Source organism: Aspergillus japonicus, assembly GCF_003184785.1.
Source record: "Aspergillus japonicus CBS 114.51 unplaced genomic scaffold BO86scaffold_3, whole genome shotgun sequence".
In the NCBI taxonomy this organism is placed as follows: Eukaryota; Fungi; Ascomycota; class Eurotiomycetes; order Eurotiales; family Aspergillaceae; genus Aspergillus; species Aspergillus japonicus.
Genome location: NW_020291640.1, coordinates 799,431 through 818,203, shown reverse-complemented (window position 1 = coordinate 818,203; position 18,773 = coordinate 799,431). Strand labels below are relative to the sequence as shown.

Genomic DNA, 18,773 nt, shown 5'->3' with positions numbered 1-18,773 from the left:
CCCCCAGTATTTATGTACCCGCCGCGGTATCAGTCAAGGTACGGAGTAGAAGAAGTCAACAAGTCAACAAAACAACTAAGATAAACTTAGTTTCTTTGTCTGTCCCGTGATGTTTCAAGAACAATTTGAATTTTTGATCATTCTCCCTCTCAGTGGTAATAATAAATATCCCCCCAAAACTTACCAGATCCCACTGATCAAAACGAGGCTTGAAAATGATTGATAACTCCATTGCCTATCAAAATCAATTTGGCACCATAACTAGAGAGGAGGAATTAAATCTGATAATAATAATAATAACAACAATAATAATAATAACAATACTGGAAGACCCAAAAGACACTTAACATAATATAGTCAGACCAGATTCATTTGATCAGACCAGGCAATCGTAGTCTCTAAAAAAGTCCTCCTTCTGCAGAGGTACTTTTTTAGTTTCCTCAATAGGTTTTCCTCTCGTTCCTTTCTTTCCCTTCTCCTGCTCCCTTTGGGGATGGTTTTTTCTCTGCTCGTCCCCTCACCCTCACCACCTCTCTCTCTCTCTCCCACTCTCTCTATCTCTCCTTCTTTCCCTACTTCTCCTCCTTTCATTCCCTTCTTTCTCCCCCAACCTTCCGAACCAAGTTGTCTTCATCCTCTCTCTCTGCCTCACGTTCTTCTCCCCGAGCGGGATAACCCGCTAACTCCAACTCATTCAAGATGAAGGCATAATCACCACGACCATTAACCATTAGTCGACGACTATCCTTTTTCTACCTCTTCCTCAAGGGATACAACTGGGACCGATAGCTAGAATTCCTCCACCTTCTCCAGCACACCTCCTTTTCTACGCCATATCCTCGCGCTTGAATGCATGGTCGACCACCTCTTGGATCACGTTTAACCTTTTTTTTTGCCTTTTATCCCCCTCGTTACCTTCGCCCTTCCACTCCCCGACTCTCCTCCCCCCCTTGACATGAACCCATTGATCCAGTCGACGAGAGAGAGCTCGTCCGACCGCCTACCACAACAAATCCCCGCCTGGACCCCATCATGGCCCCTCAATCCATCGACACTAATGCTGAGGCAATCTCCCTCTGGAAGAAGCGGTTCGACAAGCGACATCCATCAACGTGAGTCTTTTCTGAAGTTCTCTTACTCAGTTCTTGTTCCTTCAATCTTCCAATTGCCATTTGCTAGCCGAATCTTCACCTGCATTCGTTTGTTTCCCTTCCTTATTTTCTCCCTAATTGTCTAGACCGCTCGTGGATCCCCCCCCCTCCCCAACTTTGTTTTTCTTTGTCTCGGGTGATCTACAACCGTCTCCATACCCCCTTATCAATGAGACTGCCCGTGCTTTCTCTCCATTGCGGAGCACAGCGATCACAACCAACCCCGAACTTCAATTCCTTAGATTGATTTCATTCCAAATTAGAAACCCCGTGATTGCCATCCTTGATATCGAATACAACGAGCTCGTCTTGTCTTGGAAGAAGCTCCAGGAGACTCTCACCCCGTCGGATCTGGTCCAGTTCCAGGAACGCGCCCAGGGACCTGAGGATGTCTTGAGTCTGGTGAGCAGCATCGAGCCGGTCTGGACGTCTAGCGCAAGGCAGCGAGTGGTCCGTGACCATTGCACCGAGCTGAGATCCACCCTTCACGCCCACAGCATCCTTTTGAGTGCCCTGCCGAAAAATGAAGCATACATGTCTCTCTTCTACAGTGTCCTTCAGTCAACGCTCAAGGTAACGCATCTCTACAGTGCAGTCGTTGCATTCCTTGGGTTGACTGAATTTCTCCTAGGCATCTGCACACTATCCAAGGATCATGGAAGGATACATCAAATCACTCGTCATGATCAACCGGTCCTCTTGCCTGGCCATCACAGCAGATCTATCGTCCTGCTCAAAAGAAACAATTCACTCGATCGCGCATTTCTACACACTGTTCTTCTTCTTCCTGGGCGAGTTCATGGACTGGTTTGTGCGCCAAACCAAATGTCGACTGCTGAAGAGTCCCAACCACAACGTGCATCACACATTCCGAGATCTTGTCGGCCATCTGCGGCACAGCGCCAAAGTAATAATCGGGGGAATTGCTGATATGATGGATGTCGATGAGGACGACAATGATACCGAGGATATTGCCGACACAACCTGCAACAGGGAGTTATGTCTGTTCGAACAAGCCCGGTTGGATCAGATTGGCTTACAGCGGAGGGATCGTCGCCACAAAGCAGAGAACGCTTTCATTCGTCATCTGGTCTGGGAAATTGCGCAGGATGCGGTCAAGCGCGCAAGGCTCTTGCGGGAGAGAGATGCCTTACTTGCGCACTTGCTCGATACCGTGGGCCACCAGATCCGCCCGGTGAGCCAGCAAAATACTGGCATTGCTTGCTTAACGACAACAGCTTCTAGGGACATAGGTAGGGTAACGAAGGTATACATGAAGAATCAAACAGCTTGGTATGCTGACCATATCACCTTGCAAGACATGGATAGATTCACATCGAGCGAAGGAGGCCAGAAGCACAAGTATACGCGTGCGGAGCTGCAGCTGGCTTCCAGTCACCTCGAGAACTTCTTCGACGCAGATGATCAGACGCCTGAGCTGGACCCTGATGTGGAGGTGATCGCAGAAGAGAATGTCATGACATCTTTGCAACAGTGGGCGACCGATGCATATTCCCAGGTGCTTGCCGTGGGAGGATCGCCCACCACGGCTTTCCCCAGCCCCGTCCTGCTCATTTCGACGTGCTACGCCAGCCTGGCACGAAAGGCCCGCTTGCCAGTCATCTCTCACTTCTGTACCCGGTCCACCAACGGCACCGACGAGTTGACGTACGAGCAACAGTTGATTGCCCTGGCCTACAGCTTGATCCGGCAATTGATAGAATACTTGCCTCCAGTGATCATCAGCCATTCGGGATGTAACCTGAGTGCAGAACGGTTCAAGCCGTTGAATGGCACATTGACTTCGTGGAAAGAAGTGCTCTCCCTGATCGACATACTCCTCTATTATGCCCCACCCCTGATGGTGTGCGTGATCCATGGTCTGGACGCCATCCAAGATGCGTCCACTGACGAGCACATACGCTCCCTGGTCCGCATCCTTTTGACACACACGAGACACCAGACCGCCACCATGGAAGGGGGCCTTGAAACGCAGAGCGTTCTGCTCAAGATACTATTCACTGTCGCTGGCCGACCGAGCTCGCTGGTGGAGACGCTGTCAGAGAGCCAGCTGATCCTGCGCGAGTCGAACCAAACGGAGGAGCTGGCGACGACTGACTCTGCATTAAGCCCCGATGTTGGGGTCGTCATGATGAATGCATAATACCAAAAGCACATGACCACAACGAAGCGATACTCCCCTTATCTTTCATCTGTCAGGCTGTTCTCTTTGTGGCGAAAATCCAGGACATATAGAATTGTGCGCAGGCTGGTATTTTTTGAATATAACCTTATCGGCAAGAGACCATTGCAGGATCTCAACCTTTCGATTTTACTCTTTTCCATTTTCTCCAGCCACTCTACTTGATTACCTTTCTGCCTTTGTCTTTGAGATGTTAGCCTTATGGCGAAGGAGGTATCACTGATTCTGGTCATTGTCGTGTTTTCCTCTCTACGCAGATGTTCACCCAATGGTTGGTATATGTCAGGTTTGAGGCGCAGCTGGCTTTTTACTGGTGGATGTGGGCAAAGGTCTTGTCGGAATTCGAAGGTGTTTGGAGCCTGATTTCTTTGTATAGTTGTAATACACGATTGTCAACTGGGGAAGGGCCAATACCCCGAAGAATGCATAACTACCTCTGGTGGTGACGTTCCAAGTTGTTGTTGAAATCTGTCTCGGGATTAGGTTTCCGCCATCCACGTGGGAAAGTCAGACAGACCAGCCAGCATACATAACGATCGTCAGTGCAATCCCGGGGATTCGTATCCATACAGTCTATTCATTCTGCTTGGTTTTCGGAAGTCATCGAAGGCAACGTTGGATGGGGTCTGTTGTTCTGGGCGTCGTTCGGGATTTCAGCTCCGCCTAAAGATACAAATACGGGTGTTCTGTTCATTGCTGCCTCGAATTCTTCTCATCACCTCCCATCTCTTACCATTTAACATCTCAGCCTACATAACCATCTCCAAAACAGACAAGAAGTACAGCACCAGCACCAGCAACCATGGGCCTCACCAACCCCGTCACCCAGACCCCCACCTCGTCGCAGCCCTTCAACCGACTCATCTCCCTAGACGCCCCTGCCCCATCCCTGGCGGACTTCGAGCGCCTCTGCTCCCAAACCACGGACGGCACCCTCTACCCGCACGCCAGGACCATCACCCAAAACATCCCCATCTACAGCACGCGCACGCTCAGCCTGACCGACGCCGGCGCCCTGGCCGCCGTGCAAAACGAATGGTATCACATCCTCTCGGCGGGGCCGGGGATCTTCGTCCTGCAACACTTCTACGACCAGCACGACCAAGCGACCCTCACCGCCACGACCGCCGCCTTCACGCGCATCATCGCCCACGAAGCATCCGCCGGCGTCAAGGGCGACCACTTCTCGACGGGCCACAACGCCCGCATCTGGAACAGCTTCAGCAAGCACGCCTTCGCCGACCCCGCCTCCTTCGTGTCGTACTACTCCAACCCGTGGCTCCGCGCCGTCAGCGAAACCTGGCTCGGGCCGGGGTACCGCCTCACCGCGCAGGTCAACATCGTCCGCCCCGGGGGGCCCGCCCAGGCCCCGCACCGTGACTACCACCTCGGCTTCCAGGACGACCGCACCTGCGCCCTGTTTCCCAGGGGAATGCACGCCGCCAGCGCCTGCCTCACGCTGCAGGGCGCCGTCGCCCACTCCGACATGCCGGAGCGCAGCGGGCCCACGCGCTTCCTGCCGTTCAGCCAGCGCTTCGAGCCCGGGTATCTGGCCTGGCGGCGCGAGGAGTTTCGGGCGTTCTTTGAAAGGCGGTATGTGGCGCTGCCGCTGCGGGAGGGGGACGCGGTGTTCTTCAACCCGGCGGTGATGCATGCCGCCGGCGAGAATCGTTTGGCGGCCGAGAGTGGGTTTGAGAGACGGGCGAATTTGTTGCAGATTGGGGCGGCGGTCGGGAAGACTATGGAGAGCGTGGATGTTGTGGCTGTTGTGGAGGCGGTGTGGGAGGAGGTTAGGAGGCGGTTTGATGCTGAGGATCATGCTGAGGCTGGGAAGAAGGAGGGGGAGGGGGAGGAGCTGGAGGCGCACTGGGAGGCGTTCGTCCGGGCGCTTGGGGAAGGGTACCCGTTCCCTACGAACCTGGATCGTCGGCCGCCAGCGCCGAATGGCATGGCGCCGGAGAGTGAGCAGGACTTGATCAGGAGGGGGCTGTTGGATGGCTGGGGCAAGGAGGAAATGGTCGCCCGGTTGCGCCAGTTGCATGAGGACGAGAAGGGTCATCAGTCTCTCTAACTGTATTGTACTGTACGGTACATGTTCTGTCATAGTGGAAGTGACCGTGGCCAAGTAGGAATCATCTACACTACACACTGACAGGTCCATAAGTAAAAGTAGATATTACTCTTGGTGTTGGTCTAGCTCATTAGAGACAATCATCACTTCGTGAATATTCCAGCCATGTTACTCCGCCCACAAGGGTATACCAGAACGCTACGCCAATGCCAACCAATGCAGTCAGTCGTTAAGTCATATCACCCCTCGTTCCTCGACCCAAATCTATCCTCGCGTTAGTCCCAGTTGTGCACGGCACCTCACCAGAAACGACTTACCTCCATCTTCCCAAGCTCACTTCCCTCCCGTCGTGCCATCGCACGGGCTGAGCTCATCAGCAGATCCAAATCCTCCTGGTCCACCATCGTAATCATATCACCATCGTCTTGCATGCGGATCTTGAGCAACGTCCGGAACCCGAATTTGTCCCGGATCCGCCGCTCAAACTCGGCGAAGTCGATCACCGGCTCAATCATGATATACCGCGTATCCTCGTGGGCATGCGTCTTGACCCGGTACTTGCGCACCTCGGGCCGCCGGGCTCGCGAGGTCCCGCGCTGGGATTGTCGCTGCGGCGATCGTCCGTCGACCAGGTCAAAGTCGCCCTCCGCCGACCCCGACCCACTGACATACTCTTCTTCCTCGTCGATATATCGTTCCCGTTGCCGAGGCCAGCCGGTCCCCACGGGCATGGACCGCGTGCCTGAGTAGCCCCCCTCCGAATACCCACCCGAGGTCGATGCAGATCCCGTGTCACTGACCCCTCGTCGATGGCCACGCACTTCCCGACCGCGGGACGACTGTTCCTCCCGAGGGCCGGGGCGAGCCGAAGCACCTACTGCCGCTCTCCGGGGCTCGGAGGCCGTGCGAGTCGTTCCGATTCGCGGCTTCTCGCTTAGGACGGTCTCGTGTCCGGTGCCCGGGTTCAGGTCGAGCCGCGGGGGCGGCGCAGCGCGCATGGACCCCGGTCGACCGGTGGTCCCAAGACTTCCTGTGGAGCTGTTGGTACTCGCCTTGTCTGCGTCCGGCGGGGGAGTAGGAGGGAAGAGATTACGGTTCAGGGGCGGTTCAGAGTGCTGACGGCTCCGGCTGGGCAGGTTCTTGTGCACCAGATGTGAGGTGGCGAACGGAAGGTGCTCTGGATGACGGTGATCCAAAACCGACTGAGCTCGGGGGATTTCCAGATTCAGCGGGCCGGACGGAACGCCGTTACGCTCCCCTGTCGCGGCAATCAGCCGGGCCTTACCCAGATAGTCTTTCGACTTCAGATTCTTGACCTTGGCCTCGTTGGGCCGGTAGACCACCCCTACCGGAATGGAGAAAACTGTATAGCCCTGTTTGCCATTAGAATGGAAGTTCTGCCGCTCCGGTATGAGACGTACCTGTGCTCGTTCCTTGATTGCATCATTGATGACATCGTGGTCCAACGTCACCTTCTCTTTGGACGCATAGTCGAGATCCTGGAGGCCTGGGCCCATCTGCTGCAGATAGATATAGCACAGACCGCGGTTGAACAGCACTTCGCACGAGTACAGGCGGAACTTGAGACCCAGCTGCTCGTAGTCAATGGAGGTGTTACCTCGAAGGTACAACAGGGTGTCATTGAAATTGGCCAATGCTTCCTCAAAGTCACCCAGCAGGAAGTTGGACACTCCTTCTTGAAAGTATGCGATGGCCAGATATTGATCTAGCCCAATTGCTCGTTGGTAGCACTCGACCTGGATTGCCGTCAGTATAAGGGCCTGTCGTGGACGAAGGATAGTCTTACTGCTCGGTCGTGCTCTCCCAAGGTGGCATATATGACTCCACAGTTGAAAAGGATCTTCGATGTTTCGGCGATGGCGCTGAAGACCTGAAGGGCCTCATCGTATTCTTGGTTGTCGTAGTGGTCCAGGGCTTGCACCCAGGTCTCAATCTCCTGAGTAATGTGAGCCCTACTCAGCTTGCCCTTGTAGTAGGGGTGAAGCAAACCTACCTGCTTGATGGACATGTCTGACTCGAGCCCGTTGCACCAACGATAGACGATATCAGGTGCCGCAGTCGCCCTGGTACTGACCTCAAAACACGACGCAGACGGGGCTGCCCGGTCGAGAACCCCACGTCGTAGTATATATGTCCCCGACTTGTGATTGATCGGACCAGCACGCTGACGACAGAGTTCCCGACCACGCCGAGAACAGGGATGGAATCACACGGTGGAACCGGGACGGAGGAGACTGAGCGCAGACGGCGAGCGAGCAATAGACCATGCGCAATGGGTCTCTTAGCGGGAGAGATAGATAACTCAAGAGATAGATAGATCGGATATATAATTAGATCACGGACGCCGCGACCCAGCCGCTAGCGATGACCGTCTAGAGACCAGCCAAGACAAAGGCAAGGAAGACCAGACTGGCTGGGGCGGGATACGTAGGGGATGAGAAGGTTGGGAGAGTAAAGTTTGTTTCGAGGGTGATGGGATTTGATTTGCTTTGAATTTCCGCGTGGTTAGAGCTTGGACTGGACGACAAACACGTTTTCTCCTTCAGGTTGAGAGATGATGTTGATGGCGGTGATGATGTTGATGGCCGACGACGACGGACAAATAACAGAAATGGAAGTGGTTAGCAGGGACGGAGTACCGATGCAGAAGGGAGAAAATAGACCGAAGGAAAGAAGATCAAGGCAAGACTGGGATTAGCGTGCAGAGAATAGTAAATGAAGGAGAGGAAGGGGAAGGGGAAGGGGGAAATGCAGCAAGCAAGCAGCCTGTCAGCCAGGAACTACTCAGGATGGTGCAGTGCAATGCAGTTTTGGGATGGAAGAGGAGAAGGAAAAGATGGACAGGGAAGAGAGAAAGAGGGGAAAAAGAATAAAAATAGGTGGGAATTGAGTAAAAAAAGGTCTGATCCTGGTCACATCCCAGCAGCATTGGTTCTTCCAGCCAGGGATTGGATGCTGCAGGGGGTGACGCTTTTCATCACATCGCAGCAGAAAAGTCGATCCATCCGAGCCCGATTGATTGGATTTGTTGTGCCTTCATATCAGGAGATTTCCAAGGAGATTCCAGTTAACTGCCATGAACTGCCCCATTCCCGGTGGGCAAAGCCATGCGGGGCTGCAGAATTGTCACAAATACAATCAATCAATCAATCAATCAATCAATGGGTTTACCCCATACCATTGTTACCATGCCATCACCATCACCATCACACAAACACTCGGATATTCAGATAGACAGGCAGGCAGACAAACATCTGATGCTTCTTCTTGTGAAGTTCTTGCCCTTGGCTGAGATGAATGGAGGATTATACTTTGCGTGCATTGGGAAATTTCCCCGCCACGGCGCTTGCGGTCGAACGAATTGACCATTCCTGCCTCCAACACTCCAACTTCTTGTTAGATCGACCCACTCTGGAATACGGGCCTCATTGCGCACCCTATCGTTCTCTCCCTTTCCCTTCCCTGTCGGACCGTTGTACTATGAGCCCTTAGTACTAGGTATCGATCTATCTTTAGTGTTCTTGCCATGCCTTGCCCACGACTAGTCGGTGTGTCGTGCAGGTGCTCCTGCATGGCTGCCAGTCACCTGAGTCTGGGGTTGTTGTCGGTGTCTTTTTCTTCTTCCTGCCTCCCAACAATACTTGAGTCGTCCGTCATTCATGTGGCTCGTAATTATCAAGCTATCTCTGATAGTAGTAGTGGTCATACTGGTCCATCCAACTGCCCATGCACAAGCAATTCCACGGTGACCCCACCCCCTCTTCTCTGTGCTATACATAGAACGGCTTATGCCCTCTGATGTAGTCAAGTCACACCAGATATCCTGCCAAACCCAATCCCGCCATTATCCATTATCAGATCCCTCTATACCATTCCTTGGGAGACCTGCTCCTGCCGCTCCTGCCAAACATTCTTGCCGGAGCAGGAACACACCATCTTGTCGTTATCCCACACCCCCGCGCTACGAGCGATGACCCCAACCAATGTGTTCGAGTCCTCCCGGTCAAAGGGGCCCTCGGCATTCTTTGACACCACCATACTGCGGCCAATCATCTCCCAGATCGCGACCGGTCGGTCCAAAAAGACATTGCCGCGTCCCTTTTCGTCGACCTCCACGGACCCAAAGACCCCACGTGGTTCCTTAGCGGGCTCCGGCGAGCCCAATACCTTGGCCTTGACGGCCTCCCAAATGCCTCCCGTCGACGCCGCTCCTTGCGAGATATCGCCCGCTTCGCGCACGGTCGCCACGTACTTGCCCGGAGCGAGGCCATTGATCGTCAGATCCACCAGGGTCATAGTGGACGACACCTGAACCATCCGTGCGAGACCGCGGATCTTGTTCGAGACGGCAGTGGAATGTGTTTCGAGGATGCACACCGCGGAACCTGGAGACAAAAAAAAAGATCACACCACCGAAGTTAGCATAATCTCAATCATCCCGACTTGGCACATCACACACGAAAAGGGGGCAGAGCACGTACTGTTAGAGGTGCCACTTCCTCGCAGGATCGCATCACGACCCGTAGCTTGGATGGCAGTGACAATGGAGCTGGGCGGCGCGGTGCCCTCAATGAAGACCAGTTGATCCTTCAGGCTGGCCTCAACCTTGCTGATCCCTAACATAGGTCCTGGTTAAAGCTGAGTGGGCAACGGGGAGGGGGAATTGGCTGTCATACCGTCCAACTTCTGGAGCGACGCGGAGACATCTTTAACGCAACCCTCGCAGGTCATTGGGACCGCGAAGGTGGTCTGGAACGATTAGAACTGCGTGACGCATTGCGTAGAAAACAGCACCACCCACCTGGAAAGGTTCGATAGTCATCTCGTCTAGTAGAGCCCGCAGATCTCCAGTCCGTAATGTAGGAGCAACCAGAATCACAGAATGATCAGGTACTGTACGGCGTACCCCTCCCTCCCTCGTCTTCTTGAATGCGGGCCGAGGCGGGGAGCGGCTTTGAAATCAACCTCCCGATCAGGCTTAGTTCCTTCTCAGACCCGCCCCGTCAACCCATAGCGTCATCCGGCCAATCATCCGGGTGCCCTGTCGTTCATCTTCATGGTCGAGGTTGCGATAGCAGCTGAGCTCCAACAGCTTCACCTCTGTGCCTCAAATCACCAAACAACAACATCACAATTGCCTATGTCATCCGACCAATAGCCTGCACACCTAGACCATGTCCTCGAAATCGCGCTGGGCCAACGACGATGACCCAGAGACGGAGGCCATCCTCGCCCAACGCAAACGCGAAAAGGAAGAGAAACGACGGGCGAAAGCCGAGAAACAACGTCAGCTAGAAGAGCAGCAGCAACAGCAGCAAGAGGCCAAACTCCAGGCTCAATTGCAAGATTACAATTCCACACAGGCCGACGCGCCTCCACCCTCCAAGCGTCGCCGCCTCTCCAACGACCACGACCAAGCCCGACAATCCCCGCAACCATCCAAACCCAACATCACCGCCGAAGGGAACAACCTCCTCACACTCCCGACCTCCGAATGGGGCCCCTGTCGCCATGTCGACAACTTCGAGCGCCTCAACCACATCGAAGAAGGCAGCTACGGCTTCGTCAGCCGCGCCAAGGACATCACGACCGGCGAGATCGTGGCGCTCAAGAAGCTCAAGCTGGAGCCCACCTCGCCGGAGGGGTTCCCGGTGACGGGGCTCCGAGAGATCCAGACCTTATTCGAAGCGCGACATCAGAACATCATTGAACTACGGGAGGTAGTAATGGGGACCAAGATGGATGAGTACGTTTTCACTTGTACACAACAACGCCATGGAAATCCCCCCCCCCCCCTCTCCCCAAATGATATTCCACAAATCCCCTCAAAGTGAACACGAGACCTCTCCATACTAACAACGATCACCCAACACACCAGAGTCTACCTCGTAATGCCCTTCCTGGAACACGACCTCAAGACCCTCCTGGACGACATGCGCGAGCCCTTCCTCCCGTCCGAGACCAAAACCCTCCTCCTCCAAATCATCTCCGGGCTCGACTTCCTCCACGCGCAGTGGATCATGCACCGCGACCTCAAGACCTCGAACCTCCTGATGAACAACCGCGGCGAGATCAAGATCGCCGACTTCGGCATGGCCCGCTACTACGGCGACCCGCCGCCGCCCAAGCTGACCCAGCTGGTCGTCACCCTCTGGTACCGCGCCCCGGAGCTGCTCCTGGGCGCCGACAAGTACGGCCCGGAGATCGACCTGTGGAGCATCGGGTGTATCTTTGGGGAGCTGCTGGGCAAGGAGCCCCTGCTGCAGGGCAAGAATGAGGTCGATCAGGTGTCCAAGGTATGCGCCCTCATCCGCCCTCATCCGCCCTCTCTCGCCCCCATGAATTACACCCCTCCAGTGAAAACAGTTTAAAAGTTGACGAAAACGACCAATAGATCTTCGCCCTAACCGGCCCACCAACGACCCAAACGTGGCCGGAATTCCGATCCCTTCCCAACGCCAAATCCCTTCGCCTCCCATCCTCTGCCTCAGCCCCGGGCAGTGGTGCTGCCAACCCGCCGCTCCTACCGCGCGGCAAGTTCCCGTACCTAACCAACGAGGGCCTGCGGCTGCTGTCGTCGCTCCTGGCGCTGAACCCCAATGCGCGCCCGTCGGCCAAGCAGTGTCTGGCCCATCCGTACTTCCGCGAAGACCCCCGGCCCAAGCCCAAGGAGATGTTCCCTACCTTCCCCTCCAAGGCGGGCCAGGAGAAACGGAGACGACGGGAGACCCCAGAGGCGCCGAAGCGCGGCCAGGAAGCCCCCAAGTTGGATTTCGCGAGCGTGTTTGGTGGTGCGCAGGCGGGTGCCGATGGCCCGGAGGCCGGGGCGGGGTTTACCTTGCGCCTGGGGTAGTGCTCCCTTGGCTGAGAAGGATGTACTTTTACAGTTGGACTATATAGAGAGTTACGCCTCGTGGGTGTGACACATTTGATAGCCCGGTTACGAATTACAACACCGTTATCTGGAAGGATTCCCAGGTAGCGACCCGGAGACATAATGCTTGGGTTTAAGGCATAAAAGTTGTGGAACAAACCCAAGGGAGCGAAGAGAAAGACCGTTTCAGAAAACTCGCTCCCTGGTTCATGAGCCTCGAACATTGGAGAGTCAATTGAGCGATGTATGTAAAAATATGGTAGAGTCGCCTGGTTCGCCAATATAGAACTGGCAATGGTAATTAAGAATTAAGGTCTTCGAGATGAAAAATAATACCTCGCAGGATAGCCGGAGACATACTCATCAGTGGAGTCACTGGCATCGCGCTCGGCGCGGGCAGAACGTGGACCCTGTAATTGTATGGCGGATCTCGGGCCCACGATCTCGGGGATCCCTTGAGTCCTGGTCGACGAATGGCGATCAAGTCCAGGTCCACTATATAAGCAGCCGTCACCAGTGAAGCTTCTTTCGGATTTGAGTGCATTATTGTCACGGTCGGGGCGGATATCGGGTGACTTGTCGACAAGGAAGTACTCATCTCTGAGGGCGAGAAGTGACGCCAAATCGTCGGTATCAATGGTGGACCACGGCTCCTCTAACACCTGGTCCATTTCTGACATAAACCGTTGCTCTTCGTTCTGGGCAAATCTCCCCATGCTCTCTTCCATCAGCTGGCCAACTCCTGTTTGTTCATTCACAACAGTGATGGACGCAGTGGCGGCCTCATGACCTACATGTGCCGACCCGTCAGGATCCGCTGAGCGGTTATTTGCCACGACTGTCTGCGGCATCACATTCATCGTGTTCTCAGGGAACGGCGAACCTGGTGTGTTGGCTTCAGTCTCGCAAGGCTCACTGGCCCTTGTTGGTGTCTCCTCAGATTGGTCAAATCCACGGAACGGCGATTCGCTCTCCTGATCCACCTCGGGAGCATGGCTGTCTCTATTTCCCAATCGGTCGCACAATTTCAAGGACTCCACGGCAAAGTCGGCGTCTATTATCTGAGGCGTCTCAGACGCACGATTAGTCTTGCACACGCGAGTCATGGCTGGCTTGTAACTGTTGATCGCATTGATCGACATCCGCAGCGCACTCGATTTGCGCGAGTTGGTGGGGGCTGAGCTTGAGGCAGTGTGAATATTGGGACTCACGCGCGTAAAAGACTGCGACTGTGAGTCAGGGTCATGATTCGATGAAGATCCCGGTGCAGCAAGATAGTGACTGCTGCGTTCCATTTCGCTGTCCCTTGGGCTGGGTTCGTCAGAATCGTTGGGCCTGACTGACACGGTAGTCGTGGCGGTGCGAGGCTCCTGACCCGTCACAGCCTCATCGGACTCATTCACAGCTTCTGCTGCAGTATGGTTTCCCTGAAACGCTGTGGTTTGCAACCTCGCGGTATGTCCATGTTGTGATTCCGTCGAATTGACCTCGAAGCTAGGAACAGCGAGAACCGCCTCGGAGCGACAGTGACGCACAGTCGAACCATTTAAAAAAGTACCGTCTGCTTCACATTCGACATGAATCGGTAGTTTCTGCAGATACTTGCTGATGTCGCCATCCGGTTCCGAAGGATATTTGCAGCTGATGCGTTGGAGGTCGGCTCCGAAGTCAACATCTTCGGCAGTGCTAGCCTCGGACACCGTGGAGGAGTAGAGCGTTCCCTGCTGATCCAGCGAGTCTTTTGCCGAGTCCGCCGAGGACCAGGCGCTGGGGTTGTCGGTGCGAACAGGTGGAGGGCCACTGGATCGCCGACGTATTCCCGACCTCAGCGCAAGTAGTCCTAGATGGGCCCTTCGAAGAGATCTTCTGGGCAGGTCCTGTATCCAACGACTTGTCCTTGGCGAGGCTGTCTGCTGGGAGAGATCATAGTCGTCATTGAGCCATGGCGAGGCGATAACATCAGGGTTGTGCCGCGGATCTCGCGGATTGAAGACTGGGTAGTGAATGCTTTCCTCACATGCTGGCGAGGGAGCGGTAAGCCGTCGTATGGCAGCCCTAAACAATTAGTACTCCTCTTGATATTGTCGAGGCAGAGGCATACCTGTTCCTGCGGCTGACGGGGTAGCAGAGGGTAAAAGAGAACGATGACGCCGGGCGACGTCTGTTGTTTCCAAATGCCGGGTCTGGTGCGTCCATTGCTCCCTCAATTGATGTCTTTCCAAGAAGAACCCCTAAGAGAAGTTGGAACTAGACCCAGCCGTGTCTTACCAAGCCGTGGCAGGAAGTCCGATGCTTGTCATCGATTGTAAAGACGAGGCCCGGGGGTTTCTTGCATGGGATCTACTCGAAGGGGGAGGCAGATTAAGACGGGGACCAGGCAGGCTGAAGGAAGCCATAACAAACCCGCCACGCTGTCCAACAGGCGCATTTGCAATGTCGGACAGAGGCAGGTGTTGGGTGGGAGTGGGAAGTGCCTTCCTGTCTGGCCATGACAAATGACATGAATTCAAGGTTGCACAGACAAAAGCCGAACCGAACAGCCTGTGTTGCAGCTACCCGATCATTTCGAAGACTTGGTTTCTTTACTCAGATTGGATGGCTCGCAAGGATGGGACTGTGATAAGACATCCTGAGCCCGAAGCTCATGACAGCGATTTCATAGGAGTTCATCGGGGTAGGGGAAAGTGTCAACCTGGATACTCCAAGTGTATGTAAATACCTAGTAGAAATAGAAATAGAAATAGAGATAGAAATAGAAATGCCGGGAAGCGGAACCCGCGCCGGAGCTCCAACTTCCAATCCGAGCATTCAATGCTTTCCGCCGCGCTTTGATTCAGCTCGACCTACAACTCTCCCTCAACCGTTTTATCGAACCACCTCCGTCAACTTGTTTCTCCGTTAGGGCCTCTAATACCCGGCACATCTCTCATACGCTCGTCTCGAGTCAAATACTCGAGCATTTCCTTGGTCGTTCGGACGCTCGATCGGTCTTACTACCTTCCATCATGGCTGCCGGAAAGGCTGCCGCTGACTTCAATGCGATCATTCAAGCTGGTAAGCTTTTTCATCGTTCAGTGCAATCAATTCACCAGCCTAGACACTCGAGCTAAGATCTGCTTCAAGATCGCAAAAGAAAGCAGAACGAAAACCTTGCCAACCAGCTACTCGGTAAGAACCGACAAACAAATGGGGGCGCCGCAAAGGGCGCAAAGAAGACACAGGATGCGAAGCCAGGTAGCCTCGCCAGTCGCATCGGGGTAGCGAAGGTAAATATCAACCCAACGGTATCGCGCCGGCTTCTCTGGTTGAACAAAAATACTAATTATTCACCGATTTATTCCAGCGCCCGACGTCTTCGCCTGCGAATCCTAGAATAAACCCCAAGCCCGTCATTCACCAGGCCCGCCCCAAGGCGCGTCAGACCGATCGACCTGGCGCAAAGCAGCGCCGTCCCGACGAGCAGCGCCTGCTTTCTGCACTCCTTCCCGATAGCGGACAAGCAACCGTACGAGGCAATAAGGTGGGGATGACCATCAAGGGTGCTGGCTCAGGACCTTCCGTGGTAGTCGGCAGCAACTTTGCACCGGGCACCACCGCAGCCGATATTCAAGCAGCTCTTGAGCCCGTGGCCGGCCCAGTCCTCAGCTGCTGGGTGATCACGCAGCACCCCGCAGTGTCGGCCGAAATCACCTTTGCAGAGAGACAGGGCGCAGACAGCGCGATCGCCAACTTTCACAACCAGAGGGTCAGTTATATTCGCGTTTATTCTCAGCCTGACACTAATAAATGGCCAGGCTGATGGCCGAATCATCTCGATGCGCCTGAAACCCGTCAGCCTGGGAGCCGACCACGGTGCCACCAACTACCAGAGCCCACAGAGCCCCTTCAACAACCTCCGGGAGCAAGCGGATCGAGACCGCCGCTCGCACCGTTCCGGTGACACGACGATTCAAGACGGGAACTACGGGTTCACCGAGCAGAACCAAGCAGTCGAACCACACAGACCGCGGGGCAACAACCGCAGATGGAATAACAGGGGCTATCGGAATGGGCCCCGAAACGGCGGAGCCTTGAACCAGGACACGCAAGAGGCAGGTCTCTACAGTGACCAGATGATGATGGACGCGCCACAGCAGAGCCAACAACCGCAGGGCAGGCGCTATCATCGCTAAGCCGTCACTAGCGGTAGCGAAATCGATCTACGCCACCTAACTTCAGGGAAAAATGTATACATCGGGGAAATTGAGTAGAATTTACGGGTAGAACAGGAACATGTAAACTAAATCTCATTTAATCCAAACCAAGCTCATGCCTATATCCGGAAAGCGTTGATAATCGATAAGGCCCAGGACAGAATCACGTGCCGCGGAAGTTTTGCGGAGAAGTTGGAGAAGGCGTCATGTCTATCTCAGCAGCATAGCTCTATTACTTGCTCATCCCTCGAATCAACGCTAATGGAAACCTGCCTGGGGTCCTACGATCAAAACCATTGACCCTCATCCCGCAACCGAACGCACTCCTCGCACCCATCCATAGCGTAGGACGGTGCGCGCAAGATGCATCCAGCAACCGGGCGTGCCCTGACGCATCTCCGCGCGCTCAGAAACCGCGCAACGCAGACGCAGACCCTCGTCCTGTCCGCACGAAGATGTCAATCCTCGTTCGACAACAACCGCCAATGGTCGACCCCTCTCGCCCAGACCCTGGCTAATGCCATGAAGGTAGCGTTCTCTGCTCCAATACAGCTATCTTTCCTTCTTCCCTGCTCGCACCCAGTCCGCACCCTGAAACACTACCGATAGAACTAACGCACCTGTCCCAAAAAAACATAGGTTACGGGCCCCATCCCCATCGCGGCGTTCATGCGCCAAGTCCTCACCTCCCCAGAAGGAGGTTATTACACCACCCGGCCCGCGGGCGAAGGCGAGGTCTTCGGCAAGAAAGGCGACTTCGTGACCTCGCCGGAAATCTCGCAGGTGTTCGGCGAACTGGTCGGGATCTGGACGATTACCGAGTGGATCGCGCAGGGACGGACAAGGAGCGGGGTGCAGCTCATGGAGGTTGGGCCGGGGAAGGGGACGTTGATGGACGATATGCTGAGGGTGAGTTTCCCTACACATCCTTCCACCTTATATGGTGCCGAGTAGGTGCTGCGGGGGGTGTGTATGGAGTGATGGGACTAGTTCGCTAACGATTGGTGGCGGTAATGTTCATCCAACAGACGTTTCGCAATTTCAAAAGCTTTGCGTCGAGCATCGAGGCGATATATCTGGTTGAGGCGAGTTCGACGTTGAGAGAGGTCCAGAAGCAGTTGCTCTGCGGCGATGATGCGGCGATGGAGGAAACGGATATTGGCCACCGGAGTGTGTGCAAGTACTTTGACGTGCCGGTTATCTGGGTGGAGGATATTCGGCTGCTGCCGCATGGTGAGAATGCATTAGTCCCCTGCCTCCTTTCTATTCTGGGTCCGTGTGCCGTACTGATTCGATATCCCATCTGGGGTTTGCGTGCTGCAGAGGAGAGTAAAACGCCCTTCATATTCGCACACGAATTCTTCGACGCGTTACCCATCCATGCCTTTGAGTCCGTGCCCCCGGCACCGGAGAACGAGCCGAAGGACGAGGTCATGACGCCCACGGGACCTGCGAAGCTCCGGAAACCATTGAAGGCCGCGAACGTGCCGCAATGGCGCGAGCTGTTGGTGACGCTCAACCCCAAGGCTGTGGAGGAGAACATCGAGGGAGAACCGGAGTTCAAGTTGACGCTGGCCAAGGCGTCCACGCCGTCGTCCTTGGTCATCCCTGAAATCTCGGAACGGTATCGCGCTCTGAAGTCTCAGCCGGGCTCTACGATCGAAGTCAGTCCTGAGAGTCGAATCTATGCGTCTGACTTTGCAAGGCGGATTGGCGGGGCGTCAGAACCGCCTCGCACGGCCACGAAGAAGGCTCCGGCTGCTGCTGCTGCTACTGATGGGGAGACGCCGGCTGCGGCGAAGCGTGTGCCTTCCGGCGCAGCGCTGATCATGGATTATGGCACTCTTGCTACGGTGCCCATCAACTCGCTCCGTGGAATCCAGCACCATCAGACTGTGCCGGCACTTTCGGCGCCGGGACAGGTGGATGTAAGTGCCGACGTGGATTTCACTGCGTTGGCTGAGGCGGCCATCGAGGCCAGCGAAGGCGTTGAGGTTCATGGACCGGTTGAGCAGGGTGATTTCTTGCATGCCATGGGGATCGCGGAGCGGATGCAGCAGCTGCTCAAGGGCGTGACGGATGAGTCGAAGCGGAAGACGTTAGAGACTGGCTGGAAGAGACTGGTTGAGAAAGGCGGCGGTGAGATGGGCAAGATCTACAAGGTCATGGCCATCGTTCCGGAAAATAATGGTAAGCGCCGTCCAGTTGGGTTCGGGGGAAATATCATGGCATAAGCCAGTGTATAGTAGAAGATAAAAAA

The 18,773-nt window shown here is 54.9% G+C and overlaps 8 protein-coding genes across 8 annotated transcripts; 5 read left to right on the top strand and 3 right to left on the bottom strand.

Annotated features, from left to right (window-relative positions):
* The first annotated feature begins 812 nt into the window (after window positions 1-812).
* Window positions 813-3,334, top strand: BO86DRAFT_114871 (uncharacterized protein). The gene is made up of 4 exons (XM_025665958.1): window positions 813-1,112; window positions 1,415-1,724; window positions 1,783-2,404; window positions 2,471-3,334. Exons 1-4 carry the CDS (start codon window positions 1,033-1,035, stop codon window positions 3,313-3,315), a joined length of 1,857 nt encoding a protein of 618 aa, XP_025532480.1. The 5' UTR covers window positions 813-1,032; the 3' UTR covers window positions 3,316-3,334.
* An 822-nt stretch (window positions 3,335-4,156) lies between these two features.
* BO86DRAFT_302130 (phytanoyl-CoA dioxygenase family protein) lies at window positions 4,157-5,425 on the top strand (the record flags this gene model as incomplete). Its single annotated transcript, XM_025667521.1, has 1 exon — window positions 4,157-5,425. The coding sequence occupies one exon, from the start codon at window positions 4,157-4,159 to the stop codon at window positions 5,423-5,425; it is 1,269 nt and encodes a 422-aa protein (XP_025532479.1).
* An 86-nt stretch (window positions 5,426-5,511) lies between these two features.
* Window positions 5,512-7,544, bottom strand: BO86DRAFT_329662 (putative PB1 domain protein). Its single transcript, XM_025668689.1, has 4 exons — window positions 7,233-7,544; window positions 6,847-7,182; window positions 5,743-6,798; window positions 5,512-5,689 (listed from the first exon to the last, which is right to left on the bottom strand). Exons 1-4 carry the CDS (start codon window positions 7,452-7,454, stop codon window positions 5,660-5,662), a joined length of 1,644 nt encoding a protein of 547 aa, XP_025532478.1. The 5' UTR covers window positions 7,455-7,544; the 3' UTR covers window positions 5,512-5,659.
* A 267-nt stretch (window positions 7,545-7,811) lies between these two features.
* On the top strand, window positions 7,812-8,721 carry BO86DRAFT_385422 (uncharacterized protein). The gene has a single exon (XM_025671100.1). It carries the CDS (start codon window positions 8,195-8,197, stop codon window positions 8,678-8,680), a length of 486 nt encoding a protein of 161 aa, XP_025532477.1. The 5' UTR covers window positions 7,812-8,194; the 3' UTR covers window positions 8,681-8,721.
* Window positions 8,722-9,232: 511 nt separating this feature from the next.
* On the bottom strand, window positions 9,233-10,268 carry BO86DRAFT_406265 (copper chaperone CCS1; the record flags this gene model as incomplete). Its single annotated transcript, XM_025674159.1, has 5 exons — window positions 9,233-9,241; window positions 9,317-9,831; window positions 9,928-10,062; window positions 10,123-10,195; window positions 10,248-10,268. 5 exons carry the CDS (start codon window positions 10,266-10,268, stop codon window positions 9,233-9,235), a joined length of 753 nt encoding a protein of 250 aa, XP_025532476.1.
* Window positions 10,269-10,620: 352 nt separating this feature from the next.
* Window positions 10,621-12,299, top strand: BO86DRAFT_415335 (Pkinase-domain-containing protein; the record flags this gene model as incomplete). Its single annotated transcript, XM_025674898.1, has 3 exons — window positions 10,621-11,192; window positions 11,325-11,811; window positions 11,841-12,299. 3 exons carry the CDS (start codon window positions 10,621-10,623, stop codon window positions 12,297-12,299), a joined length of 1,518 nt encoding a protein of 505 aa, XP_025532475.1.
* A 329-nt stretch (window positions 12,300-12,628) lies between these two features.
* BO86DRAFT_375338 (uncharacterized protein) lies at window positions 12,629-14,516 on the bottom strand (the record flags this gene model as incomplete). Its single annotated transcript, XM_025670478.1, has 2 exons — window positions 12,629-14,375; window positions 14,422-14,516. 2 exons carry the CDS (start codon window positions 14,514-14,516, stop codon window positions 12,629-12,631), a joined length of 1,842 nt encoding a protein of 613 aa, XP_025532474.1.
* Window positions 14,517-15,163: 647 nt separating this feature from the next.
* Window positions 15,164-18,767, top strand: BO86DRAFT_445079 (DUF185-domain-containing protein). The gene is made up of 8 exons (XM_025676418.1): window positions 15,164-15,374; window positions 15,444-15,586; window positions 15,664-16,065; window positions 16,115-16,424; window positions 16,887-17,041; window positions 17,153-17,422; window positions 17,542-17,746; window positions 17,837-18,767. Exons 1-8 carry the CDS (start codon window positions 15,326-15,328, stop codon window positions 18,745-18,747), a joined length of 2,445 nt encoding a protein of 814 aa, XP_025532473.1. The 5' UTR covers window positions 15,164-15,325; the 3' UTR covers window positions 18,748-18,767.
* The last annotated feature ends 6 nt before the right edge of the window (window positions 18,768-18,773 follow it).